The 14,184-nt window shown below is 50.3% G+C and overlaps 1 protein-coding gene across 1 annotated transcript in view; it reads left to right on the top strand.

Annotated features, from left to right (window-relative positions):
* DSCAML1 (DS cell adhesion molecule like 1) overlaps positions 1 to 14,184 on the top strand; it is a 363,699-nt gene that overhangs the window by 258,725 nt on the left and 90,790 nt on the right. The window contains exon 4 of the mRNA XM_052652772.1: positions 8,738 to 8,884. Coding sequence (XP_052508732.1) covers positions 8,738 to 8,884 — 147 coding nt within the window. The remainder of the gene's footprint in view (positions 1 to 8,737; positions 8,885 to 14,184) is intronic.

Raw genomic sequence — 14,184 nt, 5'->3', positions numbered from 1 at the left:
CCTGGGGCTTCCCTGCTGGCTCCCACCTGCAAATGCTGAAGACGTGGGGTCGATCCTGGGGAAGATCCTCTGAAGGAGGAAATGGCAACCCACTCCAGTACTCTTGCCTGGAGAATCCCCATGGACAGAGGAGCCTGGCAGGCTGCAGTCCATGGGGTCACAAAGAGTCAGACACGACTGAGCGGCTGAGCAACAACAGCAAGCTGCTACAGGTCCCTGGACACAAGGTTCCTTTCTCAAAGGCCCGACTCTGGAAACCTCTAAGATGCAGCAGGCTGAACTCACCCCAAGGCAGGCTGAGCCGGAGTCACTCAGGGCAGTTCAGTTCCTGAGCTCACCTCTTTGCGGAGGGGCGGGGTGCCACGCTGCCACCATGGCTGCGTTACGTTGCCTCGTCTGATTGTCGGCCCCGGGACTCTCATGTGGTTCCATCTGGGAACAGCGAGCTCTGTTAGTGGGCAAGGGCAGCGTTTCTGCTCCAGTCTCCTAAGGAGGAGGCAGGTCTTGATCAGGGATGGGTAATGGGGGTCGAGCCTCAGGCCGGCTGGAGAAAAGGTGTCCTTGTCCCTCCCTTTCCCTGGGCCCAGCCTCCATGGGTCTCCACGTGTTTTAGGAGCTCCTGGGCAGTGTAGAGCCACCCCCTGGCTAGTGGGCTCTCCCTGAAGATGAGTCAGCCAGGGTGTGCACTCCAGACTGCCCAGCTCTGGTCACTGTTTATCTCCTATTTTTTTTTTTTCCTTTTAGCTCAGTCTGGTTTTAGTGTCTCAGCCTGGAGCTAAGAGACTGAGACAAGGATTGGTGGCCTCACGGGGGAGCAGCAGCCCGAATCATTGCAGTGTGGCAGCAGGGGTTAGACGGGGAAGAGACCCCAGGGTGGGAGGGACCTCGGCGCAGGACCCAGGCCTGAGGTGCAGCAATCTCAGCCCGTTGGAAGTGCCTGCTCTACGGCAGGATTCATTCAGTCAGCACGTGTTCACTGAGCATCTCGGGAGCCAGGCACATTCTGGAGTTGGGATGCTAAAATAACTCGTTCTCTCAACACCATGTGCTCTGAAGACAAGAATTTTGATAAAGGGGTCAGGCAAGGCCTCTCCAAGGAGCTGGCATTTCAGCTGAGACTGAATGGGACGGGGTGTGAGTCAAGGAAAGAGCATGCCATTTCTACCCCAAAAGGCCCAGGGGTAGAAATGAGCACGTGCACACTGATTTGACTTGGAAAACCACTGTAACAGATGATGTTCAAGAGGTCTCGCTACTCAGCTTTCTTTAAGCTAAGAATTTTTAAACTGCTAGGAGGAAGGAAACTTAAATGTATCAGTTTATTTCCCTCATTTAATACTTAAGTCTTCTATGCAGTATCTCAGTGCTTCTTCAGCCTCTACTGAATTACCTCTGGTAGCAAGAAACTCACTACCTCACAAGAACTCATTCCAGTTCTTCATAATCTTGACTTTTAACATTTTAATTGTGGTAAAATACATATAATGTAAAATTTTCCATCTTAACCATTTTAAGTGTTCATGAGCGTTTCAGCTTACAGTTCACTCATGTTTAACATCATGGATGAGATGGTTGGATGGTATTACTGATTCAATGGACATGAACTTGGGCAAACTCCGGGAATTGGTGAGGGACAGGGAGGCCTGGCGTGCTGCAATCCATGGGGTTCCAAAGAGTTGCACATGACTTGGTGGCTGAACAACAACAATAAACACATTAAACAGCCTCATTCCACCCTCCCTCTAGCCCTTGGCAACCAGCATTCACTTTGTGTCTAGGAATCTCACTATTCTAGGTACCTTTTATAAGTAGAGTCACACTATATTTGTCCCTTTGCGTCTGGTTTATTTCACTTAGCCTCATGTCCTCAAGGTTTGTCCATGTTACAGCAATGTGACAGAATTTCCTTCCTTTTAAAGGCTGAGTAATATTCCATTGCATGTATAGACCACATTTTCTTTATCCATTCACCCATCAGCGGACACTTGTGTTGCTTCCTTCTCTTGGCTATTGTGAGTAATGCTGCTGTGAACAGGGGTAAACGGGTATCTTTTCAACACTCTGCTTTCAATTCTTTTGGATATTTTCCCAGAAGTGGAATTGCTGGATCATATAGTAATTCTATTTTTAATTTTTTAAGGAACTACCATACTATTAAATCTTGACTTTTGAATGTTCAAAATCTTTATTTTTGAAGGTCTAATTGAGTAGAGTAGAGGAAATGATTAGCAGTGGCAAGAGGTTTGCCAGACGTAGAAACACTCAGAAATGGGAGTGGGCTAATCTGGGAAGGCTTCCTGGAGGAGGCAAATTTAGAGCTGGGAGCTGCTTTTTCTGAGTTGCACATGAGGATTAAACAATGGTAGAATTTGGGGAAGTTTCTTTCATTTATTCATTCATGTATTTATTCATTTCATTCTGGAGATATTTATCAAGGGTCTATTTTGTGACCAGCACTGCTTTCGCACTGAATGAAATGGGAAACTATTGGAGGGTTTTAAGCAAAGGAGCTGCGTGAATCTGACTGAGACTTTAAAGCATCACTCTGGCTGCCTGCTGGGAGCAGAAGGGGTGGGAGCAGAAGCAGGGAGGCCAGTAAAGAAGCTGCTGTCCTGCTCCATCCTTAATTCTCCTCCTTTGCTCTAGAGGCTGGGTAGGATCTGTCCAGTTCACACCTTCCAACAAACCCTCACCACCCCCACTCCTCTGCCCAGGACCCTCTCCCGACCAGCTCATGCCTCCTGAGAGCAGGGAGAGAGAGGGGCCCACCATTGCAGAAGGCAGATTTTTCTCCCCCAGCCTTCAAGGGCCGCCAGGAGCCCTGAGGTTTCTGACCATTACCTTTCTGTGATTACTACAGCTCTAGGGAGTCTCCAAGGCCCAGCTCTCTGACCTCTTGGAAAAAGACAGAAAAGTTGCTGTCAGCTCAGTTATCACTTGTGTCCAGGGCCTCTGAATTGCCAAGGAGGGCCTCCTTTAGTTCCAGGTTCCTGGGAGGAAGGGGGAGACTGCAAGAAACCTGGCCATGGGAGGGGCAGAGAGCCCCCTAACAGCAGCCAGCCCTTCATCTCTTGAGATGGAGCCGCTTGTGCTGACATTTAACGAGTACCACCCAAGTGCTGGAGACGGTCCTATGCAGTAACTCGCCTTTCATCCAGTTCTTCCAATACTCGCAACAACTGCGTGACCTAAGTCCTATTTATTATCTGCATTTTCCTGAAGCAGAAATGGGACTCAGAGAAGTCTGGTGTAATTATAGAGACATCCACTGTCAGAGTGAAGGGCCTTACAGTTTGGTTAATCCAGGGGTTCTCCGCCCTGGCTTCACATTACATCAGCCAAAAAGCTTTTTAAAAATACCAGTTTCCAGGCCACACCCCTAGAGATTCTGAGTTTAATTTTAAAAGCTCCTTAGATGATTCTAATGTATAAACATAGTTAAAAACACATATCTCCTCCATCTCTTCCCTCCTTGTACAGGTGGGGAAGCTGAGGGCCTGAGAGAGGACTGGACTTCCTTCAGGTCACCCTGCATCCATTTCCCAGGGCTGCCTTAACAAATGACCACAAATGGGTGGCTTAAAACCACAGAGATTCACTGTGTCACGATTCTGGAGGCCAAAAGTCCAAAATCAAGGTGTAGGCAGGGCCCTGCTCCCTCTGCAGGCTCACAGAGGTGGGGATGGTAGGAGGGGGTAAGGAATCTTATCTTGCCTCTTGCTGGTTTCTGGGGTCACTGGGAATCCTTGGCTTTTTTTTTTTTGAACATGCCACCCAACATATGGGATCTTAGTTCCGCAACCAGATATCAAACCCATGCATTGGAAGCATGGAGGCTTAACCACCGGACCACCAGGGAAGCCCAGCCCTTGGTTTTCTCTGCTCACAGTTACATCACTGCAGTCTCCACCTCCATCTTCACAGGCCTTCTCCCTGTGTGTCCCTGCCTGTGTAAGGACATCAGTCATACTGGATTTGGGATCAACTTTATTCCATTATGGTCTCATTTTAACTTGATTCTATTTGCATTCACAAGCTCTGTATGGACACTATTCCACCCAGGATATACTTCCTCATTAGTGGCAGAGCTAGGGTGCCAATTCAGTCTCCTAAGTCTCAGTCCTGGGCTTGTCCCCAATGCTGGGTGGCTTGGCCCCTCTCTATCTTCCTCTTCTCACTAATGGCTTCCATTGAGCCCCCTCCTCACCCTCTACCAGCCCCCATTACTAAAGGCTCAAGCTTCCCTGGTAGAAGAACATTCTTCTAACTGTGGAATCCCAGAGGGCAGAGGCCAAATTCAGGACTTCCCCATGGAGCCCAGTTGAGCACACAGGGATGCTCCATGGAGACTTGATAAATGGGGCCAAACTGAATCGAATGGATGCGTGTGCCTTTGTGAGGAAGTGAACACCCTTCCGATAGAAGCAATCAAGCAGAGGCTGGCTAAATGCATGTCTCTGTAAGAGGTGCTGTTATTCTGGGAGAGTCAGCGTAGCACAGAGCTTTAGAGGAATGTAGCAAGTAGACCAATGGTCTAGGCGCTACCCCTTATTTTCTGGGTGACTGTGGGTGGTTTATTTAACCTCTCTGTGCCTTGGCTAGTAACAACAATAATGTCCATTTCAAAGGAGTGTGGGGATTAAATGAGATAATGTTCTTAAAGCCCTTGGCCTAACATGTAATGGGTGCTCCATAAACCAGATCACCAGGAGAAAGGATAATAGAGTATTCAAGTAATAATAAAAAGAAAAGGATTCATTAACCACGCACAGCACTCCCCTGGTCTTGGGTGTGTTCACAGACAATACTGCAGACTTTGAGATGGAACAGACAGGCAGCGCCAAGGGCAGAGTCCACACTGGAGCACAATTCCATGTCCTCGTCCTAGAGCCTAAGGGAAAACGACCCTCCGTGGGCACAGTCTTCGCGTTTAGAGTAGAACAGTTGTTGTCGCTCTGACTTGACCACTAAATGTCATTAGTACACCCCTAAGTTTTGGTAACAACCGAAAATGCTCCCAGACACGCATGTCCAAGTGGCCTCAGGGTGGAGGCCAGACTTGGTGGTCCTGCCTGCCACCCCATCCTTCCTCCAGCTGGACGCAGCCTACCCCAAGGAGGAGAAACCAAGACATTGGGATGGTAATGGCTCCTCTCCCCAGTCCAAGGACAGGTGGTCCCACTGGGCTGCAGAGGATGAGCTGCCAGACTGCCAGGGCAGCCCCCTGGAGCCAGCCTCGGAGGCTAGCCGTGTTTGGAGTCCCGGACCCTCTGAACCCCCCACCAGCGGACTATGCCTCCTCCCCCTCCACACCGAATGCCTTTCACTCCACAGGCCCCCTTCTCCATCCTTCCCCAGCGGGGCCCATCATCTGATTCTCATCAAACATGCAGAACTGATGTCGCACACATCCCCCCAGTGGAGATTAACATAATACCCCTGATTTCTCCTTCCCCTCTTGCTCACCATGCATCCCCCTGACTGCAGCCTGCCTTTGTTTCAGGAGGAGCGATACACTGTATCTGGAAATGTTACTGCAATTAAATATGCACAAGAAGGGGGGAAGGGAGGGGGAAAATGAGGACAATGAAGGATGTGAAACATCAGATGCAGCAGCTGCTTGTTGCTATAGAAACCCCAGATCCCCACCACCATCACCACAGCACCCCTCCCCAACTTAAAATTCCTCAGGGCCAAGTGCACCATTGCTGGTGTCGATCTGGGGATAACAGGGTCCTGGCTGTCCAGGCTGGAGCACCTGTGGGCCGCTAAGGCTGATTTTCGGGCGTTTCCTGTTTTTTCTCATCCCACCACCTCCAACCCTCGTACTTCTGATTGGCAGCAACACCCTCCAGTCGTCCTGCATTCCAGCCGCAGTTACATAATAAATTACAAGAGCGCTTCCACGTTTGACTTTGGGATGTCACAACATGGAGACAAAGCGGCAGGTGCAGAGTCTGGGTGGGGAGACTGGCTTCCTCTGTGCTTCCTGCGGGTCCTCTGACTGCCAACAGCAGAGCCAGGCTCCTTCCTGCCTCCTTTTCTTCTTTTACCCGCAGCACTGAGTGGGGGTCTGTAGGGCGTGGTCTTCGTGTTGGAGGGGGCAGGGCGGGGGTCCGCAAGCTCCAGGCAGCCTGCCAGCTGGCCAAGTGTTCCTTTAAGGAGATTCAGCAAGATGTTACTCGGTAGGGATCTGCATGAAGTCCCGGACCCAGACCCAATTAGCCGAGGGTGTCCAAGAGTGGAGAGAGGGAAGGTAGCCTAGAAATAGCTTGTGGACACATAACAAGGACCTTTAAATCAGAGTATGAAGCAGTAGTAAAATTGATCTGCCCCCTCATCCCTACTCAATCCCCCCTGAAAAGTTAACGCAGCTTAGGTGGGTGGTTGGTAGCCCTGCTCTGTTCTGCCCTCCTCAGATAGATCCCCACCCTCAGCAAAATGCCTGGCACCTAGCAGTCTCTAAATCATGTCTGAGTCTTTGTGACCTCTTGGACTATAGCTCTTCAGGCTCTTCTGTCCATGGTATTTCCCAGCAAGCATACTGGAGTGGGCTGCCATTTCCTTCTCCAGGAGGCCTAGTCATGTACAAGGATATATGGGAGGGAGAGGAGAAGAGAAGGGGCGTGGGGAAGTGGGAAAGAGGGAGGAAAAATTAAGAGATTTGTAGGTAAACCAAAATGTATTAAGAAGCCAGAGACCAACTAGATTGAAGAAGCGATTTGAAACCCTACTATATAACAATTAAAAATATATAATCCTTAAGACTCATGAAAAGTCAAAGAGCCTGATTGCTGCCTTCCACTGTGTGAGGGAGTGTGTCAGTCACATGAGTTTAGGCTGCTCTGTAGGGCTCCAAGCAGTAGAAACCAGGATCCATGGAGACCAGTTGTGACCCAGGAAGACCTTCCTCAAAGTCAGCACTGTCAACTTCACCATGGGTCACTGAATGAGGCAGTGAGTTCCCCAGCCCTGGAGGTATTCAGATGAAAGCCAGAGAAGCTTTGTCAAAGATGCAGTCAAATGCATTCTGCTTTTCAACCCTGCAGTTCTCCAGGTTTCATTGTTGGAAAATGTCCTCTCAGGAGGTCCCTGTCCATGGTGCTGAGATCTTGGGCTTTTGCTTGGCAGGATGAGACACCGCAGAATACTCCTAACCAGAGAGTGTCAGAGCTCTTGACTGAGATGGTTCACCCAGCCCCCAGGTGGGAGGAAGCAGACCTCAAATAACAGGATTTGAAGTGAATGGGGCTCCCCAAAATGTTTCCTTTGAAAGCCTGGCAGTCTGGTGTTAGCAAGTCTTTTGTCTGAGGTCAGCATTACCCTCTCTCCAGCAGCTTTCTTGTAAGTCATCATCACTGTCCTGATCCTGATGCCCCCTCTTGTGGAAATGGCAGCCTGGGCTCTTCTGTGTCTGCCTGGGGAAGCAGCTACACCCTCAGAGAGCAAGGCTGAGGGACCCTAGGTTAGCTTCTCCATCTCAATCTGGCTGGATCTTGGGTGGGAGACCATAAGCTTAGAGAGTCCCAAAGCCAAATACAAGCCTTTCCCCAACTTTGAGTCCATATTCTCCCCATTTTAAAATCAGCCCTAAAAAAATAGACAAAACAGCCCTGACAAGCTCAAGTTCAGGGTTTGCCTTAGGATCTTGGACGAGGAAATCCACTCTACCTCGGAATGGAGTCTTATCTTATAATCAGCCAAATGGGTGAAACTACTCTTTCCTTTCCGCTTCCCAGCCAAGTCACCACAGGGAGACCACAGAGAGGGCAGGGAAAGTAAAACACAGTACAAGCGCCTTGGCCTTGCACGATGGGGGCTTCCCTGGCGGTCCACTGGCTGAGACTCTGTGTTCCCAATGCAAGGGGCCTGCGTTCGATCCTTGGTTAGGGAACTGGATCCCCCATGCCACAACTAAGGATCCTGCATGCTACTACAACTAAGACCTGGCACAGCCAGATAAGCAAAATAAATAAACAAACAAAAAAGAACGGCATGATGAATTAGCATCATAGCTCTGCATCTCCGCACCCCCACCCTTAGTATAACTTAGTCTCAGTCATTGTTTCTTGAGTGAATAAATAGCTGACATTGAAAGAAAAGGATTTAGGCTTGTCTGGCTCAGTGCAGGGGGAGAGCTAGGCGCTGGCAAAAGGCCTGAGTTCTGATCCACTTACTGCCTGTGTGATTTTAAAATGGGGATGACACCTCAGACAGTTGTAAGAACAAACAAGCAACGATTGTTAAAGCTTTGCAAACTCTCGCCAAGAGATAGGAAAGAGGAGGACTGATACTCCGTAAGTGAGCACTTGCTGAGTGCCAGACACTTTATTATTTTTGTCATCATTATATCCACTCCATGAAGTATTGTTTGCACTCTGTTGTGCAGATAAGACTCAGAGAGCTTAATTAACTTTCCCACAGTCACACAGCTAATAAGTGGAAGAGTCAGATTGGAACCCAGATCTTGACTCCAAAGCCCTGCATCTTTCTGTGAAAAGCTGAAGCATCTACACTTAAAGGAATAATTATTGTGATTTCTCTTTGTTTACACATGGAAAATGCTCATCTGTGAGAGATGCTCTCCTCACAGCTTCAGCCCCTTTTCCCCATCATCTCCCATCCCCTGGGCAACAGGGCAACCTGGCCGAGCAGAAGTCCAGGTCCAGGCCCGAGTTGCTTCTGGTGGCAGGTCCAGCCAGAGAAGTAATCAACTGTGTCCTGATTATGTCTCCAGAGAACAGGTTTTTTATCACTTCCCACGGCGGGCTGTACATCTCTGACGTGCAGAAGGAGGACGCCCTCTCCACCTACCGCTGCATCACCAAGCACAAGTATAGCGGGGAGACCCGGCAGAGCAACGGGGCCCGCCTCTCTGTGACAGGTAGGCCGGAGGGCTGCAGAGGAAGGGAGGGTGCCAGCCCGACCCCAAGACCAGGTGGGCATGTCGACTCCGTGGATCAGGGAGTCTGCCGTCTAATCAGGGCATTCAAGAGAAGCAGATTCAAGAACACAGGTACAGAAAGCATTGAGCAGACCTTGTCTGGTTTGATTGGGGATGTTTTTCATATCCAGAACTCTACAGTTCAATTCTTTTCAGGAGTCTGCCTGGGAAAGCTGAAGGCCCCTGAAGAGCTGTTTGCTGTTTTTGTTTAGTCGCTCAGTCATGTCCATTTCTTTGTAACCCCATGGACTGTAGCCTCCAGGCTCCTCTGTCCATGGGATTTTCCAGGCAAGAATCCTGGAGTGGGTTGCCATTTCCTTCTCCAGGGGCTCTTTCTGACCCAGGGATCGAACCTGCATCTCCTGCATTGGCAGGCGGATTCTTTACCCCTGTTCAGTTCAGTTCAGTTCAGTTCAGTTCAGTTCAGTCGCGCAGTCGTGTCTGACTCTTTGCGACCCCATGAATCGCAGCACGCCAGGCCTCCCTGTCCATCACCAACTCCCGGAGTTCACTCAGACTCACGTCCATCGAGTCCATGATGCCATCCAGCCATCTCATCCTCTGTCGTCCCCTTCTCCTCCTGCCCCCAATCCCTCCCAGCATCAAAGTCTTTTCCAATGAGTCAACTCTTCACATGAGGTGCCCAAAGTACTGGAGTTTCAGCTTCAGCATCATTCCCTCCAAAGAAATCCCAGGGCTGATCTCCTTCAGAATGGACTGGTTGGATCTCCTTGTGGTCCAAGGGACTCTCAAGAGTCTTCTCCAACACCATACTTCAAAAGCATCAATTCTTTGGTGCTCAGCTTTCTTCACAGTCCAACTCTCACATCCATACATGACCACAGGAAAAACCATAGCCTTGACTAGACCACTGTACCATTTATCAAATAATGGGGGATATGGAGCCCATCCCCTCTCTGCTTTTTTGCCTTTGCCGCCTGGAAGCTCATAGATATAATCTACTGCTCCAACGCAGTAATGATTGGATTGGATTGGATTAGGGAGATTTTGTATTTCCTTGTGTCTCTCTTTTTTTTTTTAAGATTCTATTAGTTTATTTATTTTTGAATACATATATACCTTTCGTTAGGGGCTTCCCCAGTGGGTCAGCAGTTAAGAATTAGTCTGCAATGCAGTGGCTTCAGGAGACACAGGTTTGATCTCTGGGTGGAGAATACCCACTAGAGAAGGGCATGGTGACCCACTCCAGGATTCTTGCCTGGAGAATCCCATAGACAGAGGAGCCTGGCAGGCTGCAGTCCACAGCGTCACAGAGTCGGATACGACTGGAGCGACTGAGCGCTCCTGCATGTCTTTTATTACAGCCTACCTCACAAGATTTGAAAGTAGGCAAACACAAGGTAAAAAAAAAATCTCTAAATGAAATAAAGGATCTGTATTCTGGAGTGGCTTCTTACAGAAGGATGGAAGCTGCTATTTCCTGAATCTCCATGTGCCAGAAATTTCACGTATGTACTGTTTCTTAGGCACTATCATAGCCGGGTGAGGTGTGCACTGCACTTTGTATTTCTATAGGTAAGAAAATCAGACCTTAGGGAAGCCAGGCCACTTATCCCAACTGTTTAACCAGTGGGAGGCACAGCCAGAATTCACATCCTCTAGCCACAGACCCCCATGGAAGGGGCTAATCGAACACCATACAGATGCTCCGGTTACAGAGGAAAGAAGGTCACCTGGTGCTCTTCAAGGGAGGCCTCCTGGAATAGCGCTTTTCAGACTCTTGACAGCGATCCTCAGACATCATCACCGATGCCATGCATGCTGGGGTTTCCTACCACACGCCCTGTGACGCACTCTGATGGTTCCTATTCTACTCTATTCTGTCTCAGTTTATCTAAATGCTGGTCACCACTCACCACATGGATTCCATCACTTCCCAACCGTGTGTGACCTGCAATTTGAAGATTCCTGCTCTTATGGAAGTGGGGTCAGAGTAGCTTCTGGAAGGAAGATGAACTGATTGTCAGAACACCTGGTTTGAGGACTAGTACCACCAAATTGCTCAACCCCTTTGGGTCTCTGTAAAAACAAGTTAGATTAGGTGACTTCTCAAATTCCTTTTTTTTTTCTTTTTTTTGGAGTATAGTTGCTTTGGGCTTCCCTGGTGGCTCAGAAGGTAGAGAATATGCCTGCTATGCAGGAGACCTGGGTTCGATCCCTGGGTCTGGAAGATCCCCTGGAGGAGAAAATGGCAACCCACTCTAGTATTCTTGCCTGGAGAATTCCATGGACAGAGGAGCCTGGCAGTCTACAGTCGATGGGGTTGCAAAGAGTTAGACATGACTGAGCAACTAACACATAGCTCATATAGCTGCTTTCCAGTGTTAGTTTCTACTCTACAGCAAAGTGAATCAGCTGTATGTATACACATATCTCAGCTTTTTTTGGATTTCTTTCCCATTTAGGTCACCACCAAGCACTGAGTAGTTTCCTGTGCTACACAATAGGTTCTCATTAGTTATCTGTTTTATACATAGTAGTGTATGTTTCAGAGAAGGCAATGGCACCCCACTCCAGTACTCTTGCCTGGAGAATCCCATGGATGGAGGAGCCTGATAGGCTGCAGTCCATGTGGTTGCTAAGAGTCGGACACAACTGAGCGACTTCACTTTCACTTTTCACTTTCATGCATTGGAGAAGGAAATGGCAACCCACTCTAGTGTTCTTGCCTGGAGAATCTCAGGGACTGGGGAGACTGGTGGGCTGCCCTCTATGGGGTCGCACAGAGTCAGACACGACTGCCGCGACTTAGCAGCAGCAGCAGCAGGGGGTGTTTGCCGATCCCAGTCTCCCAGGCCATCCCACCCTCCTTCCCCTCTTGGTGCCCATATGTTTGTTCTCTATCTCTGTGAGATGACTTCTCGGATTCCGTCTCTCTCTCTCCTGTGATTTGGGGAGGAGTACCCTGACCAGCAGGTGACTGTATCAAGGGCCCCCTCTTATTTGCCTGGTGCATTTTGGGGGCAAGACCAGAAGCCAGAAGAGCAAGGATCGGGCTCTGTTTTTCTCCCTTGTGTCTCCAAAGCTTAAACCTGTGCCTGGCACATAGTAGGTGCTAAGTCAATATTTGTGGTTAAAACTAACCAATGCCAAGTGAAACTGCACTGTCACGTAGGGAAGAGATGGGACTGCACAATGTGGCCCCATCTTTGTGGCTAGACCTTGCCATCTGCAGCCCAGTTCCCAAATGTGCCAGTGGTTCCCTTCCAAATTACAGGGACTTGTGTGTGTGGTGTTTTGCATCTCATTTGCATGCCTCTCATCCGGCACAGAATCCCCCATCCTGCTGGTCTACTGCTTTCCCTTGCATGAATATTTAGCCCCTTCATCCTACTAATCTTACTTCTGCTCTTGTCCCTCCAAAAAGATACCCTTTAAACTAGAGAAGGGACTTCCCTGGTGGTCCAGCGGTTAGACTCCGCACTTTCAGCGCGGGGGGTGCAGGTTCAATCCCTGGTAGGGGAATGAAGATCCCACATGCCACATGGTGCTGCCAAAAAATCGGGGGCGGGGGGGAACTGGAGAATATGCCAACCCTTCTTCCTCTGGGGGGCTGTGGTGAGTGCCTGCCAGTTGGGGCTGGGGGATGTGGAGAATGGGAGATGCCACTCAGAGACTCAGAGATAAAGCCCAGAGAAACAGAGAAGCAAAGACAGGGAGGCACCCGGATGACAAAAGAGGAGAGACGTGGGCTCAGAGGGAGCAAGACAGGGACAGAGGAAAACAGAAACCTACCAGAGAGATGAGGTAGACAAGACGACAGCGGCAGGGAGACAGAGACCCAGAGGAAGCCGCTGGCAGCGCAGGGGTGCCCAGGGAAGGGGCCCCGGGACTGACGCGGGCCCTGACGTGATGCGACGTGATGAGGAAATCTACACGCTGCTTGTCTTGGCAGAAATGTAACTGATACCCAGGCAAGGCAGTGCAGAGGGGAATTCGTGCCAGGGGGTGCTCAGGCCGCAGCCCCCCAACCTCAATTCTCAGATCCATTCCCTGAGTCAAGAGTAGGGATCAGCTTTCACCTGAGCAGACGCAGACACAAGGAAAGTCTGAGCCCCTCAAAAAAGGCCTAATAACCATTCGACACATTGAGGTGCTGTTTAGACTTTATTACCCAGTGCTGTCGTGAGCATCTTCTCTGTGGAGGAGGCACCTTCATCTGCATTCATAAAGGAGGGGACCTCCATTCATAAAGAGCAACCAGAGAGGCTGAGAGCCACACCTGGGTTCCCCAGCTCACGGGATGCCAAGCTGGGTGCAGAAGCCATGTTCCAGGGTGGCATTGTCCAGCCAGCTGGGGGAGGTCCCGGCAGCATCCCCCCAACTCTGGGGCACCCTGACCCCCTCACACCAGCCCTGCCTCGGCCCCAGAGATTTCTCGGGGCCTGGCCATCTGTCTCCCCCAGCCCTGGCAGCACCCGATCCCCCCAGGCTATCGCCATACACGCCACAGCATTTTACTTCTGCTCCCGAGTAATGAAAGAGGTTTCTTTCCTTCAGAATTTAATTTCACGCCTGAGACTCGGTGATTAATTCCCTCCCACCGCCCCCCACCACCACCGCCCCTTCTTCCACCGCCCCGTCGGCCCCTCCGCTTGTAAATTCTGCGGTGTGCCACGGAATTTGTGTATTTTGCATCAATTAAGTGTCACGTTGAGTAATTCTTCCCTGGCACCGGGTTTGTTTATCCCAACCGTTCCCACAGGGTTGTAGGGGAAGAGGCCGCAGAAGCTGGCGGGGAGGGCGGGCGGGCACGGAATAGTAATCGCCCGGCGCATCTGCGTGGCGGCTCAGCGTCAGTCTGGCTCTTTGACATACGCTGTGCTTTGTTGCCCACCACAGCCTGGGGAGATCTGGAGATGGCAGTGTCACCTCTGCATGCAGGAGATACAGACTCTGGGAGGTCATAAGACACCCCCACCCACTCACCCAAGGTCACCCAGCTCAACAGTGATGCCGGCCACTGGCATCAGGGTCGCCTGATTCCCACTCATGAGAAGCCCTGGAGGGTGGGAAAAGAGCAGAGTCTTCTAGAGTCTTCCTTTCCGCAGGGAGGAGCCTTCCAAGCGCAGCCCCTCTCCAAGGGGGTGGGGGGGGGCAGTCACAGGGTTAGCCAAGAACAGAGGACACTTCCCATTTCGTCAGGAGGGGCCAGCGGGGTGTCAGCGCTCTCACCATTCACCCTGGAGCCGGATCCAGTGTTAGATTCTTCCGTCTCA

The sequence above is a fragment of the Budorcas taxicolor genome, chromosome 15 (genome assembly GCF_023091745.1).
Source record: "Budorcas taxicolor isolate Tak-1 chromosome 15, Takin1.1, whole genome shotgun sequence".
Classification (NCBI taxonomy): Eukaryota; Metazoa; Chordata; class Mammalia; order Artiodactyla; family Bovidae; genus Budorcas; species Budorcas taxicolor.
Note: the sequence above shows the minus strand (reverse complement) of the source record. Positions and strands in the feature narration are given on the sequence as shown.